At 37.3% G+C, this 19,779-nt stretch overlaps 1 protein-coding gene across 1 annotated transcript; it reads right to left on the bottom strand.

Moving 5' to 3' along the window:
* Window positions 1–4,941: 4,941 nt before the first annotated feature.
* LOC140234274 (uncharacterized) lies at window positions 4,942–9,337 on the bottom strand. Its single transcript, XM_072314334.1, has 4 exons — window positions 9,217–9,337; window positions 8,456–8,612; window positions 7,286–7,420; window positions 4,942–6,553 (listed from the first exon to the last, which is right to left on the bottom strand). The coding sequence occupies exons 1-4, from the start codon at window positions 9,335–9,337 to the stop codon at window positions 4,942–4,944; spliced, it is 2,025 nt and encodes a 674-aa protein (XP_072170435.1).
* Between the last annotated feature and the right edge of the window lie 10,442 nt (window positions 9,338–19,779).

Here is a 19,779-nt window from a genome sequence, read left to right as displayed (position 1 = left end):
CAGGACAATATTGTACCTGAAGACTTGCCAACAATTCTTGCAATAACTGTACTAGCTGTGCCTTTCAGTAAAGTTTTCAGTGTCATTTATCTCAGGTGTTGATATCTATTAATAAATACTTTATATCAAATTATTCCTTCATGAATTATTGTTTTTGTTTTATATTGTAGGCATTCAGTATTCTTACGCATGTATAATTCACACAGACACATGTACACATACACATGCATGCACCAAAAAAAAAAAAAAAATGCACTCACACACACACACACATTATCCACACCAGACCTTGACATAAGCACTCTCATACTTAAGTAAATTGTAATTTCATGCTAATAACAAAGTTGCACTGTGTGTAAAGATGGGGCACGCAGCAGGACTTTAGTGTAAACAAGACTACACACGTAATAGACAAACACAAGACTTCTCACGAAAAGACTCGTAAAGACATCTGATATCGGTTTCTGGGTTCGAAACTACTAGTACAGTGTAGTCCACTTTTATGTATTTTTTTACTTTGGTCCACACACTTCCAATGCCACAATAGCTCTAATACATATTTGCTTATACAGTACTTCCATAACTAATCTTCTTGTACGTTGCCCACTCCAGGGCCTCCCAGTCACACATGCTATACATTTCTTTTACTTGTACTCTCTCGGCATGAAATATACACCACCTGAGATAATCAAAGATGTAATATCAATTGCATACAGTGGAAACTTGCTACATGCATAAAGAGATCTGGTGTAAGAAAACACCTGATTGACATGTATATATATAAAAAAAATCATTCCAGTCCCAGTGAGAACAGAGTGCTTCGTTTTGCATTGTTTTTAGGCTACTGCTATAGATGTAGCTGACCTCACAAACAAAATTTCAGGTTCCCAAGGATCTTGTTGAAAACACCGAGTTTTCCCTGTACAAAATAAACAACAAACAAAACCCCATATTACAGTAGTTGAACATCACTTCAAGTGTTTTTTTTTTTCATTATGGAACTATTACTTTGGAATAAAATATACAGTACAACTGTATTCATCAAAACAATTCTGACAACATGACAAGAGTATCTCTCTCATACTGTTCTCATAGTAGGTACATTGTATAGTATTGATCTGTAGAAGGATGAAGGCAGTATGCCTCAAGAACAATATGAAACAGATGGATTTTGAGGCCAATGGAAAGTTTTTGGATAGGAGGGAAAATGTACAGAATTATTTTGTTTGTGCATGCTTCTACAGACTACAGAGCTTTTGATAAAACAATCAATACCCTGTACATTGTTCAGAAAATATAATGCTACAGAATATCTACAAACTAAAATTGTTGAGAGTAGCCCTGAGCTTGTGGTCAGTAGTGACGGCAAAGTGACAATAAGGCAAAATGCATTATAGTAGTAAATGTACACAAAAAGGACAGGTTCATTGTTTAATAAAAAAAATATATCATGTACAGTGTAAGGCAGGTAAATAGTTTTCAGATGAAACAACACTGGAGTTCAAGAAAAAGTCACCATCCAAGAAAAGTCTCCAACCTATTCAATGAATCAATGAACATGTATAAAAGCATTAAACAAGAATTACAGTATAAACAAATTAATGAAAGCAGGCAAGAAATGATCCACAATACTAACCTGCTAATAATTACAAGTTGTATTCCAAGTACTTTCACAGTGATAAAGTGGCACATTACATTTGGACATGTGTGAAAAAAATTGAAAACAATCTTTAACTAGAAAAGCACTCTGAGAGCGCAGACCTCCACCAAGCATGCAAATCATTTTCACCACTGATCTTGTTCTTTCGTAGAAATATCAGTGATTTCCACCCATACGTACTGCATTGTGCGCTGAAAGTTGCCAGATTTCCCAATATAGAAGCCTTTGTTACGTCATAAACACTTAGCTGCACGGCGCACCTCACCACCCCAGCAGAAACTAGAGCACGCACTTTAGTGCGCGTGGGCAAACCTCAAATACGTGCAGCCTGAACTCCCAAGTTCATTAACTCTACCTGCCAAAATGTCAAAAATCCTTCATAAATTCCCCCAAAATTCTCGGATCACTACCAAAAGTTAATCGTTTGGTACTTGTGTCATTCTCAACCTTTCCTGCAAGTTTCGTCCCAATCCGTTGACTACTTTTTGAGTTATTTTGCACACAGACAAACTAACGAACAAACAAACACACAAACCAACGGTAACGAAAACATAACCTCCTCCCTTGGCGGAGGTAATAAATACCCTTATGAGCAGTCATTACCTGTACAGTTGAGGCAACACTCTAGCACAAGCTCATAAAAACAAAAAAAAAATTAAGCACAATGTACCATAATGTACAATGCCTGTGTATGCATATATCCATTCCTCTAGTGTAACAGTACTAAAAGCTAAACAAACATTAGCAGTTCTGAATTTCTACTTCCGTGAACACATAAGCTATAATAGTACCTGTAATAACACCACTATAAAACAGGTTTAAGAACATAGCAAATCCAAACGGCTAATTCAAGCCACTTGACAGTGTGTTGTTTTTGCCTGTACAAATGGGTTTATTCGGGTTTGCGTAGGTATTCTATTGTCACGTCACATTACGGAAAGCGTTCACCGGCTGCGCCATTCATAAGCTAACGCACTTACACTATACATAATGCATTACTACACGTACAATTGTAGTATACTACATGTATTATAGATTTCCAACATCACTAAACACATGCTGATTTCCGATACCAGGGCTTTACATGTACACTGAAACCTTTTCCTTAGGTGACTCAACGGAGGCCAACTGGGCCACAAAAATCACCAACTTCATTTTACGGTGGCCCCAAAAGCAAATCTCTGCCTGGTGGCCAGAAAAACAAGAAAAACATACCCTATCACCATCATATTTTGCACATGTATTGTTCATGTCACGTACATTATTTCACAAAATAATAACTACTTGATCAGACACCATCTTGGGTATGTAAATTAGGGTCAAAGGTCATAAATGTTTTATCCTGTATCTTGGTGAATACCAGTCCTATCTTTCCCATATCTTGCACAGGTAAAGACCATGTTACAAGGATCATTTCACAAAAATAACCACTTTTGGCTCAGAGGCCATCTTGTTTGTGCAAAGTGGGGTCAAAGGTCATATGTACTTCTTCCTGTATCTTCGTTATGACGTGTTATCTCTATGGGAGGGAATTTCTCTAGATGTGAAAATTGACATGATTGTCTTTATCAACGAATAGCTCACTTACATGTACCCTTTGGTGAATTTCTTCCAGATTTTCTTATGTTGTAGCCAATTTAATACTCTTTAAGTTTTGTTCAATCAAAGTTTTAATCGGATGATGTCTTCACCTCGTGAAAATGGATATAATGTAACCTTGTCAAATTTAACCAGTTTACGTGTTATCTCTATGGGAGGGAATTATTCTGGAAATGAAAATTGACATGACGGTCTTTATCGAGCACTAGCTTACTTACTCTTCGGTGAATTTCTCCCAGATTTTAATATGTTGTAGCTGAGACTTTGGGCTATCGTCAATGTTTTCTCCAATATTTCATACGACGCCGAGATCACGTCAAAAAACTTGGTTGAAATCAAACTTATCTTCGATGTATTGAGATATTTCTTTCTTTCTGCAACTTTCTTTGCAATAACTCAAGAAAAACAGCCCCTATCATCCCCATATTTTGCACATGTTTAGTTCATGTCATGTACATTATTTCATAAAATAACAACTACTTGATCAGACACCATCTTGGGTATGTAAGTTAGGGTCAAAGGTCATAAATGTTTCAACCTGTATCTTGGTGAATACATGTCCTATCTTTCCCATATTTTGCACACGCAAAGACCATGTTACAAGAATCATTTTGCAAAATAACCACTTTTTGCTCAGATGCCATCTTGGCTGTGCAAAGTTGGGTCAATGGTCAAATATACATTCTGTATCTTCGTTATAGTGTATACCGAATTTGGTACCAAAGATGGCAGACCTGACTCTCTTTTTTAAATGAGAATCCAAATATCACACGGCCAATGTCTCTAAACACAGATGAAACCTATATGGTCATGCCTATTGCGATCAGGACTCGAATCACTGATTAAAAAAAAATCGGATCACATAATTTGTCAGTCTTGACAAATTCCGAGTCTAGTTTGGAATGTAATCCATTGTGCAAAATGCTGTTTACATGTACTTAACTCAACATGGTTCATGTTTTGAGTAACATTTGTACATTCCATACAAATGCACATGGTCTTGCAAGAAAGATATATTTGTGTTATAGTTTTGGTGGTCCACACAGGCCGCCAGGCCACCAATAGTTTTGAGCCCTATCTTTACACATTAGTTTTGGGGGATTTTTGCTGATATTAGAGCAATCATAACTGGTAAAGAGTGTGACCAGTTAAGCATCACAGACGGACATGTAAGATATAAATAATGATAAATTAAGGATAAATAAGTGATAAGATATGAATGTGTAGTTCTCAAGTCTCAACCACACTGTCCGGTCACATATACATTTGTACTGTACTGTTTTGTGAAAAAGAAACAAGTGACAGAAATTTACTAACATACTGTATATCCTTAGGCCCAGCTCACAGCACAATCAATTCATTGGAGCGACATAAAGTACACGTATCTTCACTTCAAGGAAAACAACTTGAGATTTGATCGTATTAGATAGCAATAGTCATCCTTGACAAATAACGAAAGTGATGAGTTTTTCTGCTTCACTAATTCATCCCAGTTACCTATGTAGTATTCCACAATGGTGAATGCACACAGGCAAGTAATCTGAAAGCAGACAATCCCAATATCTTATTTGCAGATAAAGTTTGTGAAGTTTCTACAAAAAATGAGGTGTTAAGACAATCTGATAGAATGATATACAATTCCTGCTTAGTGAAGAAATGCTCCAGGCTGATCTTCATTTCATCTACTCTTTCGCGAAGCGGCTCTTATGCTTTGCTACCAGCTCTTCCGTTGGCTCTGCTTCCCTCATTGCAATGGTCGGGTGGACACGTCGTGGATCATCCTCGGCCATGGAAACATGCTGGGAAATGTGACCAGGCGTTGTTGCTCGCTTCGAGTAGATCGCAGTCAGGAGCTCAGGCATGTATGCATACGATTTGGGCTCTGGAACAGGAACAACCACATGCTTCTTCGTGCGTTTGTTGTACTTCCTTCTCCATTTCAACTTCCCATCCTTTGTTTTGGCCTGTGGTCGGTTGGCGTGATAGTTCGTGTCGAGAACAGCAAGTTTCACTCTTGCGACATACCCTACAAGGGTGAAATAACTCCTCTTCGTGGCGTACATAAGGAGTGTTGAATGAAAAGCCTCTAAGCACCCTGTATGTCGGAAGTCGGTGTAATACGGCAGAGTTTTCATGAAACGTTTGTCGTGTAATATGTCGTACAGCTTCTCATGTGGGAGGCTCCCTGGTTTCAGCCATGCCGTGTCCCTGTCTTCTTCCAGCTCGTCATGCTGGCATTTCCCTGGCCTGTCATCTGTGGTGAATGGCCACTCGTGCTCATTTACGATGTGATGGAGCATCCCATTCAGGTTGCCGGCAAGTTTGGCAGCATCATTTTCACATGTCATGGCAGAATACCAGAAGTGATTCGATATCTTGGGAATCCACGGCTGGAGCTCTCCACATCCCTTTTGCTGTGAGGCATGACTAATCTTTTTCACGAGATTCTTGCAGCCGTGCCATATGTCCCACTGGTGACGGATTGAGTCATATTTCTGTGACTTCCTCAATGTGGCAGCGATCTGGGGATGAGCATCTGTGACAACGCCAGTCACATTTACCTTGCTCCTCAAAAAGTCCAGTCCTCGCTCGAAGCCAATGCGTTCCATGTTGGGAGATTTCCCACCTGCCTCCTGTACAAGCACTGTTGTGGTGTGGAGGATCTGTTTTTGTTCTTCATCACAGAAGGTGTATGTCATGATGCTAGCGCTGTAACCTGGCGAGTCGGCACGACCATCTCCTGACAGAACAACATCGAGCCCATGGTACCTCTCAAGCAGTTCATCTTGCTTCCTGCCATAGTATTCGTTGATTGCAGGTGCGACATAAACCTTCTGGATGTTTGTGAAATGCGTTCTTGACATAAAGTACAGGTTTGTGAACTTCGCCATGGTTGCGATTTTCTGGAAACTATTTCCAGATGCTATGATGGATGAGGCTACATGGAGGTTTCCAGAAAACATACCGCGATATCTTGGCTGTGAGCTCCAAGAACTCCCATGGTGGTTCTCGCATTCCCACATCACCAGAAGGGCTGTCCCTTTTTGCACACTTCGGTAATGAAGTTTTGACTTGCACTTGTTGCACTTTTCTCCATGAATGCTTCTCAACAGCTCCATCAGTCGATCCACGTATGCGATGCACTTTGCTGTATTGATGTGCTCTCTAGCCTCTTTCTCGTAGTCTTCAGAGGTGTCCTCTTCGCCGCTGAAATCCTCTTCAACATCCTCTTCAGCTCCGAGATCCAGATCAAAGACATTCACATCCAGTCCATCCAGAATGTGATCCTCAAAACTGTGTATAAAGCACATTAATATCAAAGGTACCATAAGACAACGAACAGAAGAAATTAGGGTAATAAGTGAAACTGTGTATGCAGTTGATCAGTAATCTCAATGAATAGATGAGAACACGAAGAAAACTGGTTATTTTGAAAGTGTAAAAGAAACTGCCAATATCAAGGATGTTAATTACCTTCCCCACTCATTTGGACACTATAAAGTATGGACGAAGTCTGAAGTTTGCAAAGCCACTCGCACAAATCTGAGTGGATGAAAAAGAAATTATTGCTGACAAATGGACTGATAGCAAATTTATGCAGTCATAAGGCCCTCCTAGTGGAGACACAGACACAGGTACAGACAGTACATGTAGATGTGCAGTGTATGTATACACTGTATGTACATGTTACTGTAAAAGTGGAAATTTTCGCGCATTTCGCGCAACCAGAAACTAGTGCAAAAATAAAAGCATGCAAATATTTTTGCTTGCCATGCGTTCCTGTGCGTGATGTCTTCATTCCGCCGAAATAAAAACACGCTAAACTCTTCTAGTCGCGCGAAAATACCCACTTTTACAGTAGTACACATTGTAGGCTTTCTCAGGATTGAATACACATAGAATATGTATGAAGCAAAATGATTTTTGATCCAGAGTATGAAATTTGCTATAAAAATTGTTTGCAGCAAAATAACATTAATCACACTCACAATTAGTCACCCATGAAATAACCTGAATAACACTTACAAAACTTCTTGAGTTGCTTCTGCAGGCTCCAGTCCTTGCTGTTGTAGAGTTGCTGATGCTGTTCCCTCTGCAAGGTGAATTTCTCCATAATCCAGGCTGTCCTCTGAATCTGAATCCGAGTCAGGTAGAGGTTCCCTATTTAAAAAAAAAAAAGTACATGGAAAGGTTTCAGCAAAAATGAATTTAAGTTAAATAACTCATATTTGGGACTGCTCTGACCTCTCTCAAACACAAAAATACACATGTACATTAATATGTAACTGTAAAAACAACAAATGACTAGATATACATGTAAAATTGTTATTCATGAAATTTCTAATCTGTTAGTTCTCAGCGAAAAAATGAAGCAAAATAAGACATATATACATTGCACAGATTAACATAGATTTCTCAAAGATCAACATAAAATAGAATATTTTCCAATCTGTCATAATGGCTGATGACAAACTATTTCAGTTATTCAATTAAATGCATTATCACAGCAGGGAAGGGAACAGTCAATCATTAACCCTAGTCCACACTTGGAGGGGGGGGGGGAAGGTCAACATTGTGCAAAATGATTTGGCATGCCATTTCATGACTCTTTTTTTTCATCAGAGGTATCCTGCATATTCTAAAAAAAAACAACAACTTCCAGGTAAACCGTAGTGAAGTGAAGTAATGTTTTGTTTGTTTGTTTGTTTGTTTGTTTGTTTGTTTGTTTTTTTTTTGGGGGGGGGGGTAATTTGAATTGGATTTTATGTATTCTAAAGTAAATAAGCATGAAAAAATCTCCCCTACAAATTTTGGCTACAGAAACAAAAACAAACAAGGTTGAACAAAGAACAATTAGATAAGAAATCAACAAAAAAACAGTAAAAACATAAGAAATTAATTTGACTATGGATTTTTTCATAAGGAAATCATTCAATGTGTGATGAGGAATCAGCCCAGTTGGAATATGGTTAAAGACGACCCAAGAGTAGTTTTAATGTGATCTTCATTAATTAACAAGTGGTATCAACTGCACAGCAGATTATACATGTAGCTCCTTCATCATGCAAATTGGCTGCACATGAGTTAGGAAATATGATCTTTATGGATATGAGGTACTTACATATACAGATGCATCATTGGATAGGTTTTGACTGTAAGAATACAAGCTACTAACATAACAGTAACAGCAGTTACCTGAAGTATGTATGATCAAGCAGAGGTGTAGAGGCAAAGAGTGTCTTCCTTGACCCGGATTTAGGCAAGCTGGAAGCAGGAGCCTGATGGTAAACAGTCTCTCCAGTGGGTGCTTCAGGTGGAACTGCTGGTCTTGGCGTTGAAGTGATTGTGGGGGCTGTAATATCATTGACAGATAAAGGAATTTATATGACTATATAGTAAATAATGATAAAATGTAGGGAATAGCCATCCTCATCTTGAATACCATTAACTTCTAACCTTGATACCACAGCAAACAAGATGAAAAGTTCTACAATAATAAAGTTGTTTTGTACTGTTGTTTATGTATGACTTCCATACATTCCCATCACATATAACTTATCATTGTGCTCTACATGTATGTCATCTTATCAAATTGCAAAAAAAAAAAAAAAAAAATGAAAAATATATTATCATTATGAACACTCTCCAACAGAAGAAGACAAAATATTGTCTAGATACAAATAGCAACAACATGGTAGGAAACTGTTTCCATGTATGTACTTTCACATATACATGTGGGGGGTGGTCTATTTTGAACTTCATTTCTGAAAAAAAAAAAACCATCTTTCAAAGCCAACAGAAACATACCGAAATACATGTAAGTAGAAGGACCGGCCTGCTCTTCTTGTACTGGTCTTTCACATATACTTGTATTTGGGGGGGGGGGGGGAGTGGTCTATTTTGAACTTCATTTCTGAAAAAAAAAAAAAAATCTTTCAAAGCCAACAGAAACATACCAAAGTAAGTAGAAGGACCGGCCTGCTCTTCTTGTACTGGTCTCTGCTGAAGTATGGCCGAGGCAGCAGCATCTTGAGACGGGTCAGTCCATGTACCCCTGAAAACAGCAATTGACAACATTATTATTACTCAGTAAATATATTTTTAAAAAGGATATTTTTCTATTATGAATTATTCAAAAATAAAAGATCAAGGTTTAAACTTACTATAAGTCTACTACTTATCGACCATCCTCACGCAATGGCTTTCTAGCATATAAAATAAAAAAATATGTGTGGCAGGGGGCGCAATACGCTGGAACATTTGAATATGAATACAAATCAAGACAAATTAGGGGGATACAGAGGTAAATAACCTGAGGAAACAGGTGGAAAAAGAATTTAAGAAATGCTCATTAGTAATACGTACGCATGTATTTTTCACACATATTTGCCCATTCACTGGATTTACATGCTTGTCAATGTGAAAACGGGCAGCCGGTTTCAAAAAATGAGCTACAGCTGTACCACGGGCGCACAAAAAACCTCCTGTGTCTATCGCTGAGATTTGCGTGCATAGGATATGGAGTGACAATCTGAGCATGGGGTAAGGGTCTACTGTATTTTCTTCCAAAGTGAGACGAAATTTGAGGTAAATCTGTTGAATATTTCTGGTGAAATAGTGGTTACACAGGAGGTCGATGAGTATTACACTGACACACTGTAGGTCCAACCATGGCATGATAATCCATATATCCTATATGAACAGATCGAAAGTTACAGCAAATACATACAAATAAAATTTTGAAGGAAGTGCACAAGGAGACGCTTAGACGTAGACTCAACTCCAATCATCGAATTTATTATGATGGCCTGAAGTGCTGAACCCGACCAGCACCAGAAGCCTTGTCTATATCATATGCATGCAGTACCAACTCAACTGGCCCAAGGTAAAACTAAAAAGGTACGGTAAAGCTACATTTGTACATGCAGGCCCAGAACGATCTTGCTTATATGTGAGCATGTGAGGTGAGTGGGCTGATTTGAAGCGAAATGATTCTTTCCCATAATAATAAAAAAAAAAAAACATTATTGGCGTCGCAGTGATTTCTTATCTGTCTTTTGATCATACTTCTGAATTTGATTTAGATCCCCAATACTTACTAGTACTAGTCTAGTAGTACCAAGTACAATAGAACTTTCAGTCAATGGACAAATATTTCAAATTTAGGTCCAGACCTTAACCATTTACACTCCTATGGAAGACAACTGCTCCACAAAAGATATTTTGATTTTTGTAACGCCAAACGTTTTGCGGTTACACATGACATAGAACGTGTTACAGCGAGTCCAGTGCAGCAGTGCCAGTGGCAGTGCTAATGTCAATGTTGGCAGTGACTAACAACGTCAACGAAGAGCGTAGTGATACGACTCTACCAGAGTAGTACGAGTAAATTTAGCCCGATTCCGACCACATGCATGCTGTTTATCCAGCGACTGGGAGCTGGGCTGTGTAACGTACAGACAGTTAGCATAGCCATGGCCCTTAGCCACCATGTCCACAGGCAGTACCTTACCAGTGCATGCATTGATACCAGGCATTGTCATGTCATGATTATGAGAATAACATCAAATAGAACCTACAATCAACAGACAACACACACATCAAGCCCAGAATAAAGATCGATCGCGATAATAAACAATGAAATTAATTATGAGCAAAGAATACTCACCTGAACTTTATTGGGGTAAGCCGATCGAGGGGGATCTTTCATTGTCAGAGGTTGCCGGATAGCTTGATGAGGATGAGTTTTAGTTTGAGCAGCTGAGCTCTCACTTGCACGTTCAGCGGTCACAGTCCGCCGTGCCGACAGCTCTCCGGGACCGACACACGAAGGTTCCTTGCACAGCATTCCATGCTGCTGCAAGAGGTGGTGTGCAAATTCCTCGTCGAAGTTGCTTCGTATTCCCTTTGCTTGAACGAAAATCGCTCTTTGCTTCATCCATAACTCATGAGCAGTACGGAGGCGTACCCTCGAACTATCCCACGACAATTTTCCTCGCTCCATCAGACTATCATTTCCGAAAATCAACGCCAAATACAGATATATTTGTAAAAAATTGCAAGCGATCGTACGGAGAAACAGTGTGCTGAAGGGCGAATACAAGCGGGTAAGGTACCACATGGCGCGCATATACGTACGTACGTACAGCGTGTACAGGCCTCCGAGCTCCGATCCCCAAAACGATCGTGAGAACATCGCTATTGTTCGATCCTTGCTCGAGCAAGGCTAGGCTTTGCGCGCTCGTTTACCGAAGCAGTACGAAGATTTCCGAAAGATCCCGAGCCGGGCCAAGCTGCAAACAGCGCGATTTGCGACTTTACGCTCCCTTTAAGCAAAAAAGACATATTCTGGGAGTTATGAGTTCGTAAAGTCGAGAGTCCGTGTAAATGTCCTATACCTGATTGTGCGCTTTTAAGATCGAAATAAGATTGGGCCTGTCACGAAGAGTCAGTGCTATACAATTCCATGTGGGGGCGCAATGGAAGAAAAGATAAAGCATTATCTTTCTCTAAGCCAGTTTTTGTTTTTTCTATCCGTGTTGGATTCTCTCTTTAAGTCTTCAAATCCATGTGATTAACCAAGTGTTTGCACACGTGAGGGTCAAACTAACTCCAGGGGACACGTGTGTGTGTGTGTGTGTGTGTGTGTGTGTGTGTGTGTGTGCGATGCAGGGTCACAACTGTTAAGGCATGACTTTAGTTACCTTGCTTTATGTGTCATTAATGCATAATTTTATACATAAAACAGTAATAGAAGCGTAGAATCTAATAGTCGCATATCGCATTTAGGAAAACCGTTTGTATTTTACTCACCACATAATGCATGGACGTGGTGTAGGTGAAACCTTCAGCCGACGAAGTCTTATTAGATTGCAATCTCATAAACGACTCTTGTGAAGACACTCGTGATATCTTTGCGTCAAAAGTTTTGGTGTGATCGAACGTAATCGTGACTTGGACATTTATTGTTTTCTACGTTTGAAAATATGGCTACTCAATTATTTAGAATTGTTAGTATACATTTTTTTTTTTTACTTATAGGTAACTGATGAAGAGAAAGAACACAGTTTCGATCAAGTCTATAGACTTTCATCAATTCAAATTCACATTCAAATCAAGTAAGAATATTGGTTCGTCATACTTTTAAGCCGTTTTGTATCTTCCTGATGCTATTTTTTTTTTAATGCAGGAATGCATGGTGGATGTGTTAATGATCACGTTAATGCTAAATATAATAAGCAAGAATTACAAGTGCAACTCTTGCTTAAGAATTAAATACTCGATTAGTTATCGCTGACAGGGTATAATAAAACCACTTCCTCAAAATGATTTATCTGTTACGTCTATCATGAAAACAGTTGTTATTAATTTGTATTTTCAGAATCCGCTTTGAATGGAATTGTGTTTTATATTTTCTAGTTTCTACGTTGTTTAGAATATTGTTCAAATTAGTATAACTTATACTTTCAGTAAATAACGTACATGTAATTTAACATATTATCAAATATCGGATCTGATTTAAGAAAAGAGAAAGAATGGACTCTCCAATTACAATTATGTGTCTGCTTTCCTAGAACTTGCAAATTCGAAAAAAAAAACCCGATGTGCATAGATATTGGAGAGTGCGACACTAAGAGAGAGCAAAAAAAAAGTTGGAAAATAAGATCAGCATTGGCGTTATCGTGAGTAAGTTCTCTATGAGGAAATAAAAAAAAAAGAAAATGTTAAAAGGAGGGTTTACGTGGTACTGACGTTTCCTTAACACTGTTATTTTTTATCAAAAAAGAGGGTACTGTGTTTCAAGCAATAAACATCTGTGTAACTTATCAATATGTACGTGATAAGAGAGCTTTATTTGAAAGTATCACCACAGATTACGGTTAAAATCGGCTAATACCTGAGCGATCTCGATAAAGACCCTTGTGTAGACACTTGTGATATCTTTGCGTCCAAAGTCTCGGTCTGATCAAACGTAATCGTGACTTGGAAATATATTGTTGTTTTTTTTGTTTGTTTGTTTGTTTTTTTTAGGTGGGATAATATGGCTACTCGAATAGTTGAAATTACCAGTATGCATTTGCTGTTTTTTTTTTTGTTATAGGTCTCTGATAAACAAGAAGAACACAGTTTCGATCTAGTTGATAGACTTCGATCAATTCCAGGTTAAATTCAAATCAAGTTAGAATATCGTTTTGTTATCCTTTTAAGCCATTTTGTATGTTCCTAATGTTACCTTTTTAATGTAGGTATATATGAATATAGGCTAATGATCATGTTCATGCTACATCTAATAAGCGGAGAAAACAATTGTAACTCTTGCTTAAGAATGTAATACTCGATTAGCTGTAGCTGACAGGGTAAAATTGCAGCCACTTTCTCAAAATGACTGACATAATTTTAGCTTAAAAATTACTTTAGTATGTGAACATGTTGGTGGGTTATTCACTCGGGGCTAAACTGACATGGTTTATGAATATCTAAAAAGGTACCGATGGCGAAGTTTCACGAAATTCCTCCAAACTCAGTAGGAATACACGTTAGAATTTGCTGCAACTCACTAGACAGGTGCATTGACAAAAACAACAGGTATGGCAGTAAAATAACCCTTCCCAAATGGCCTTCAGGCTCACAGTTGGCACACCGCGCCGTGAATGTAAAATTGCGTTTTGTCGTAGAGCTCATTGCGTTTGAGTGAGAAATGACACCTAATTTTCAACTCGAAAGGTACTGATGTAAAATGTTCACAAAACTCTACAGATGAGGTATGTAGAGCAAGTTTGAAATCTAGATTTTCATTAAAAACCAGGTGCATTTAAGCAAAAAAGACATATTCTGGGAGTTATGAGTTCGTAAAGTCGAGAGTCCGTGTAAATGTCCTATACCTGATTGTGCGCTCTGCGCGGTGTATTTAAGAACGCTCGTTTCCAATGGAGGATGTCACCGCACTTTTTATAATGGAGTGTGCTCTTTCTATCAAGCATCAAGATAGGTTAGGGGATCCATTTGATATGAGTTACATATCAATTTTAGCTTAGAGTTTGTTCTTCAAAAGTCTGTCCTAAATTGAAAGTCGATGTCTGGCGTCTTTTGTTTGTTTGCTGTTGTTTCTTGTGTGTGTGTATGTGTGTGTGTGTGTGTGTGTGTGTGTGCGATGCAGGGTCACAACTGTTAAGGCATGACTTTAGTTACCTTCCTTTATGTATTATTATTGCATAATTTTATACATGAAACAGTAATAGAAGCGTAGAATGTAATAGTCGCATATCGCATTTAGGAAAACCGTTTGTATTTTACTCACCACATAATGCATGGAAGTGGTGTAGGTGAAACCTTCAGCCGAAGAAATCTTATTAGATTGCAATCTCGTAAACGACTCTTGTGTAGACACTCGTGATATCTTTGCGTCAAAAGTTTTGGTGTGATCGAACGTAATCGTGACTTGGACATATATTGTTTTCTACGTTTGAAAATATGGCTACTCAATTATTTAGAATTGTTAGTATACATTTTTTTTTTTTTTTTTTTACTTATAGGTAACTGATAAAGAGAAAGAACACAGTTTCGATCAAGTCTATAGACTTTAATCAATTCAAATCCACATTCAAATCAAGTAAGAATATTGGTTCGTCATACTTTTAAGCCGTTTTGTATCTTCCTGATGCTATTTTTTTTTAATGCAGGAATGCATTGTGGAAGTGTTAATGAACACGTTAATGCTAAATATAATAAGCAAGAATTACAAGTGCAACTCTTGCTTAAGAATTAAATACTCGATTAGTTATCGCTGAGAGGGTATAATAAAACCACTTCCTCAAAATGATTTATCTGTTACGTCTATCATGAAAACAGTTGTTATTAATTTGTATTTTCAGAATCCGCTTTGAATGGAATTGTGTTTTATACTTTCTAGTTTCTACGTTGTTTAGAATATTGTTCAAATTAGTATAACTTATTCTTTCAGAAAATAACGGACATTTAATTTAACATATTATCAAATATCGGATCTGATTTAAGAAAAGAGAAAGAATGGAATCTCCAATTACAATTATGTGTCTGTTTTCCTAAAACTTGCAAATTCGAAAAAAAAAAAAACCCGATGTGCATAGATGTTGGAGAGTGCGACACTAAGAGAGAGCAAAAAAAAAAGTTGGAAAATAAGATCAGCATTGGCGTTATCGTGAGTAAGTTCTCTATGATGAAAAAAAAAGAGAAAATGTTAAAAGGAGGGTTTACGTGGTACTGACGTTTCCTTAACACTGTTAATTTTTATCAAAAAAAGAGGGTACTGTGTTTCAAGCAATAAACATCTGTGTAACTTATCAATATGTACGTGATAAGAGAGCTTTATTTGAAAGTATCACCACAGATTACGGTTAAAATCGGCTAATACCTGAGCGATCTCGATAAAGACCCTTGTGTAGACACTTGTGATATCTTTGCGTCCAAAGTCTCGGTCTGATCAAACGTAATCGTGACTTGGAAATATATTGTTTTTTTTTTTGTTTGTTTTTTTAGGTGGGATAATATGGCTACTCGAATAGTTGAAATTACCAGTATGCATTTGCTGTTTTTTTTTTTGTTATAGGTCTCTGATAAACAAGAAGAACACAGTTTCGATCAAGTTGATAGACTTCGATCAATTCCAGGTTAAATTCAAATCAAGTTAGAATATCGTTTTGTTATTTTTTTAAGCCATTTTGTATGTTCCTAATGTTACCTTTTTAATGTAGGTATATATGAATATAGGCTAATGATCATGTTCATGCTACGTCTAATAAGCGCAGAAAACAATTGTAACTCTTGCTTAAGAATGTAATACTCGATTAGCTGTAGCTGACAGGGTAAAATTGCAGCCACTTTCTCAAAATGACTGACATAATTTTAGCTTAAAAATTACTTTAGTATGTGAACATGTTGGTGGGTTATTCACTCGGGGCTAAACTGACATGGTTTATGAATATCTAAAAAGGTACCGATGGCGAAGTTTCACGAAATTCCTCCATACTCAGTAGGAATACACGTTAGAGTTTGCTGCAACTCACTAGACAGTTGCATTGTACAAAAACAACAGGTATGGCAGTAAAATAACCCTTCCCAAATGGCCTTCAGGCTCACAGTTGGCACACCGCGCCGTGAATGTAAAATTGCGTTTTGTCGTAGAGCTCATTGCGTTTGAGTGAGAAATGACACCTAATTTTCAACTCGAAAGGTACTGATGTAAAATGTTCACAAAACTCTACAGATGAGGTATGTAGAGCAAGTTTGAAATCTAGATTTTCACTATAAACCAGGTGCATTTAAGCAAAAAAGACATATTCTGGGAGTTATGAGTTCGTAAAGTCGAGAGTCCATGTAAATGTCCTATACCTGATTGTGCGCTCTGCGCGGTGCATTTAAGAACGCTCGTTTCCAATGGAGGATGTCACCGCACTTTTTGTAATGGAGTGTGCTCTTTCTATCAAGCGTCAAAATAGGTTAGGGGATCCATTTGATATGAGTTACATATCAATTTTAGCTTAGAGTTTGTTCTTCAAAAATCTGTCCTGAATTGAAAGTCGATGTCTTGCGTCTTTTGTTTGTTTGCTGTTGTTTCTTGTGTGTGTGTGTGTGTGTGTGTGTGTGTGCGATGCAGGGTCACAACTGTTAAGGCATGACTTTAGATACCTTGCTTTATGTGTAATTAATGCATAATTTTATACATGAAACAGTAATAGAAGCGTAGAATCTAATAGTCGCATATCGCATTTAGGAAAACCGTTTGTATTTTACTCACCACATAATGCATGGACGTGGTGTAGGTGAAACCTTCAGCCGACGAAGTCTTATTAGATTGCAATCTCATAAACGACTCTTGTGAAGACACTCGTGATATCTTTGCGTCAAAAGTTTTGGTGTGATCGAACGTAATCGTGACTTGGACATATATTGTTTTCTACGTTTGAAAATATGGCTACTCAATTATTTAGAATTGTTAGTATACATTTTTTTTTTTTTTTACTTATAGGTAACTGATAAAGAGAAAGAACACAGTTTCGATCAAGTCTATAGACTTTCATCAATTCAAATTCACATTCAAATCAAGTAAGAATATTGGTTCGTCATACTTTTAAGCCGTTTTGTATCTTCCTGATGCTATTTTTTTTTTTAATGCAGGAATGCATGGTGGATGTGTTAATGATCACGTTAATGCTAAATATAATAAGCAAGAATTACAAGTGCAACTCTTGCTTAAGAATTAAATACTCGATTAGTTATCGCTGACAGGGTATAATAAAACCACTTTCTCAAAATGATTTATCTGTTACGTCTATCATGAAAACAGTTGTTATTAATTTGTATTTTCAGAATCCGCTTTGAATGGAATTGTGTTTTATATTTTCTAGTTTCTACGTTGTTTAGAATATTGTTCAAATTAGTATAACTTATACTTTCAGTAAATAACGTACATGTAATTTAACATATTATCAAATATCGGATCTGATTTAAGAAAAGAGAAAGAATGGACTCTCCAATTACAATTATGTGTCTGCTTTCCTAGAACTTGCAAATTCGAAAAAAAAAACCCGATGTGCATAGTTGTTGGAGAGTGCGACACTAAGAGAGAGCAAAAAAAAAAGTTGGAAAATAAGATCAGCATTGGCGTTATCGTGAGTAAGTTCTCTATGAGGAAATAAAAAAAAAAGAAAATGTTAAAAGGAGGGTTTACGTGGTACTGACGTTTCCTTAACACTGTTAATTTTTATCAAAAAAAGAGGGTACTGTGTTTCAAGCAATAAACATCTGTGTAACTTATCAATATGTACGTGATAAGAGAGCTTTATTTGAAAGTATCACCACAGATTACGGTTAAAATCGGCTAATACCTGAGCGATCTCGATAAAGACCCTTGTGTAGACACTTGTGATATCTTTGCGTCCAAAGTCTCGGTCTGATCAAACGTAATCGTGACTTGGAAATATATTGTTTTTTTTTTTGTTTGTTTGTTTTTTTTAGGTGGGATAATATGGCTACTCGAATAGTTGAAATTACCAGTATGCATTTGCTGTTTTTTTTTTTTTTTTTGTTATAGGTCTCTGATAAACAAGATGAACACAGTTTCGATCAAGTTGATAGACTTCGATCAATTCCAGGTTAAATTCAAATCAAGTTAGAATATCGTTTTGTTATCCTTTTAAGCCATTTTGTATGTTCCTAATGTTACCTTTTTAATGTAGGTATATATGAATATAGGCTAATGATCATGTTCATGCTACATCTAATAAGCGCAGAAAACAATTGTAACTCTTGCTTAAGAATGTAATACTCGATTAGCTGTAGCTGACAGGGTAAAATTGCAGCCACTTTCTCAAAATGACTGACATAATTTTAGCTTAAAAATTACTTTAGTATGTGAACATGTTGGTGGGTTATTCACTCGGGGCTAAACTGACATGGTTTATGAATATCTAAAAAGGTACCGATGGCGAAGTTTCACGAAATTCCTCCAAACTCAGTAGGAATACACGTTAGAATTTGCTGCAACTCACTAGACAGTTGCATTGTACAAAAACAACAGGTATGGCAGTAAAATAACCCTTCCCAAATGGCCTTCAGGCTCACAGTTGGCACACCGCGCCGTGAATGTAAAATTGTGTTTTGTCGTAGAGCTCATTGCGTTTGAGTGAGAAATGACACCTAATTTTCAACTCGAAAGGTACTGATGTAAAATGTTCACAAAACTCTACAGATGAGGTATGTAGAGCAAGTTTGAAATCTAGATTTTCACTAAAAACCAGGTGCATTTAAGCAAAAAAGACATATTCTGGGAGTTATGAGTTCGTAAAGTCGAGAGTCCGTGTAAATGTCCTATACCTGATTGTGCGCTCTGCGCGGTGCATTTAAGAACGCTCGTTTCCAATGGAGGATGTCACCGCACTTTTTGTAATGGAGTGTGCTCTTTCTATCAAGCATCAAGATAGGTTAGGGGATCCATTTGATATGAGTTACATATCAATTTTAGCTTAGAGTTTGTTCTTCAAAAATCTGTCCTGAATTGAAAGTCGATGTCTTGCGTCTTTTGTTTGTTTGCTGTTGTTTCTTGTGTGTGTGTATGTGTGTGTGTGTGTGTGTGTGTGCGATGCAGGGTCACAACTGTTAAGGCATGACTTTAGTTACCTTCCTTTATGTATTATTATTGCATAATTTTATACATGAAACAGTAATAGAAGCGTAGAATCTAATAGTCGCATATCGCATTTAGGAAAACCGTTTGTATTTTACTCACCACATAATGCATGGAAGTGGTGTAGGTGAAACCTTCAGCCGAAGAAATCTTATTAGATTGCAATCTCGTAAACGACTCTTGTGTAGACACTCGTGATATCTTTGCGTCAAAAGTTTTGGTGTGATCGAACGTAATCGTGACTTGGACATATATTGTTTTCTACGTTTGAAAATATGGCTACTCAATTATTTAGAATTGTTAGTATACATTTTTGTTTTTTTGTTTTTTTTTTACTTATAGGTAACTGATAAAGAGA

This window comes from Diadema setosum, chromosome 10, assembly GCF_964275005.1.
Source record: "Diadema setosum chromosome 10, eeDiaSeto1, whole genome shotgun sequence".
Classification (NCBI taxonomy): domain Eukaryota; kingdom Metazoa; phylum Echinodermata; class Echinoidea; order Diadematoida; family Diadematidae; genus Diadema; species Diadema setosum.
Note: the sequence above shows the minus strand (reverse complement) of the source record. Positions and strands in the feature narration are given on the sequence as shown.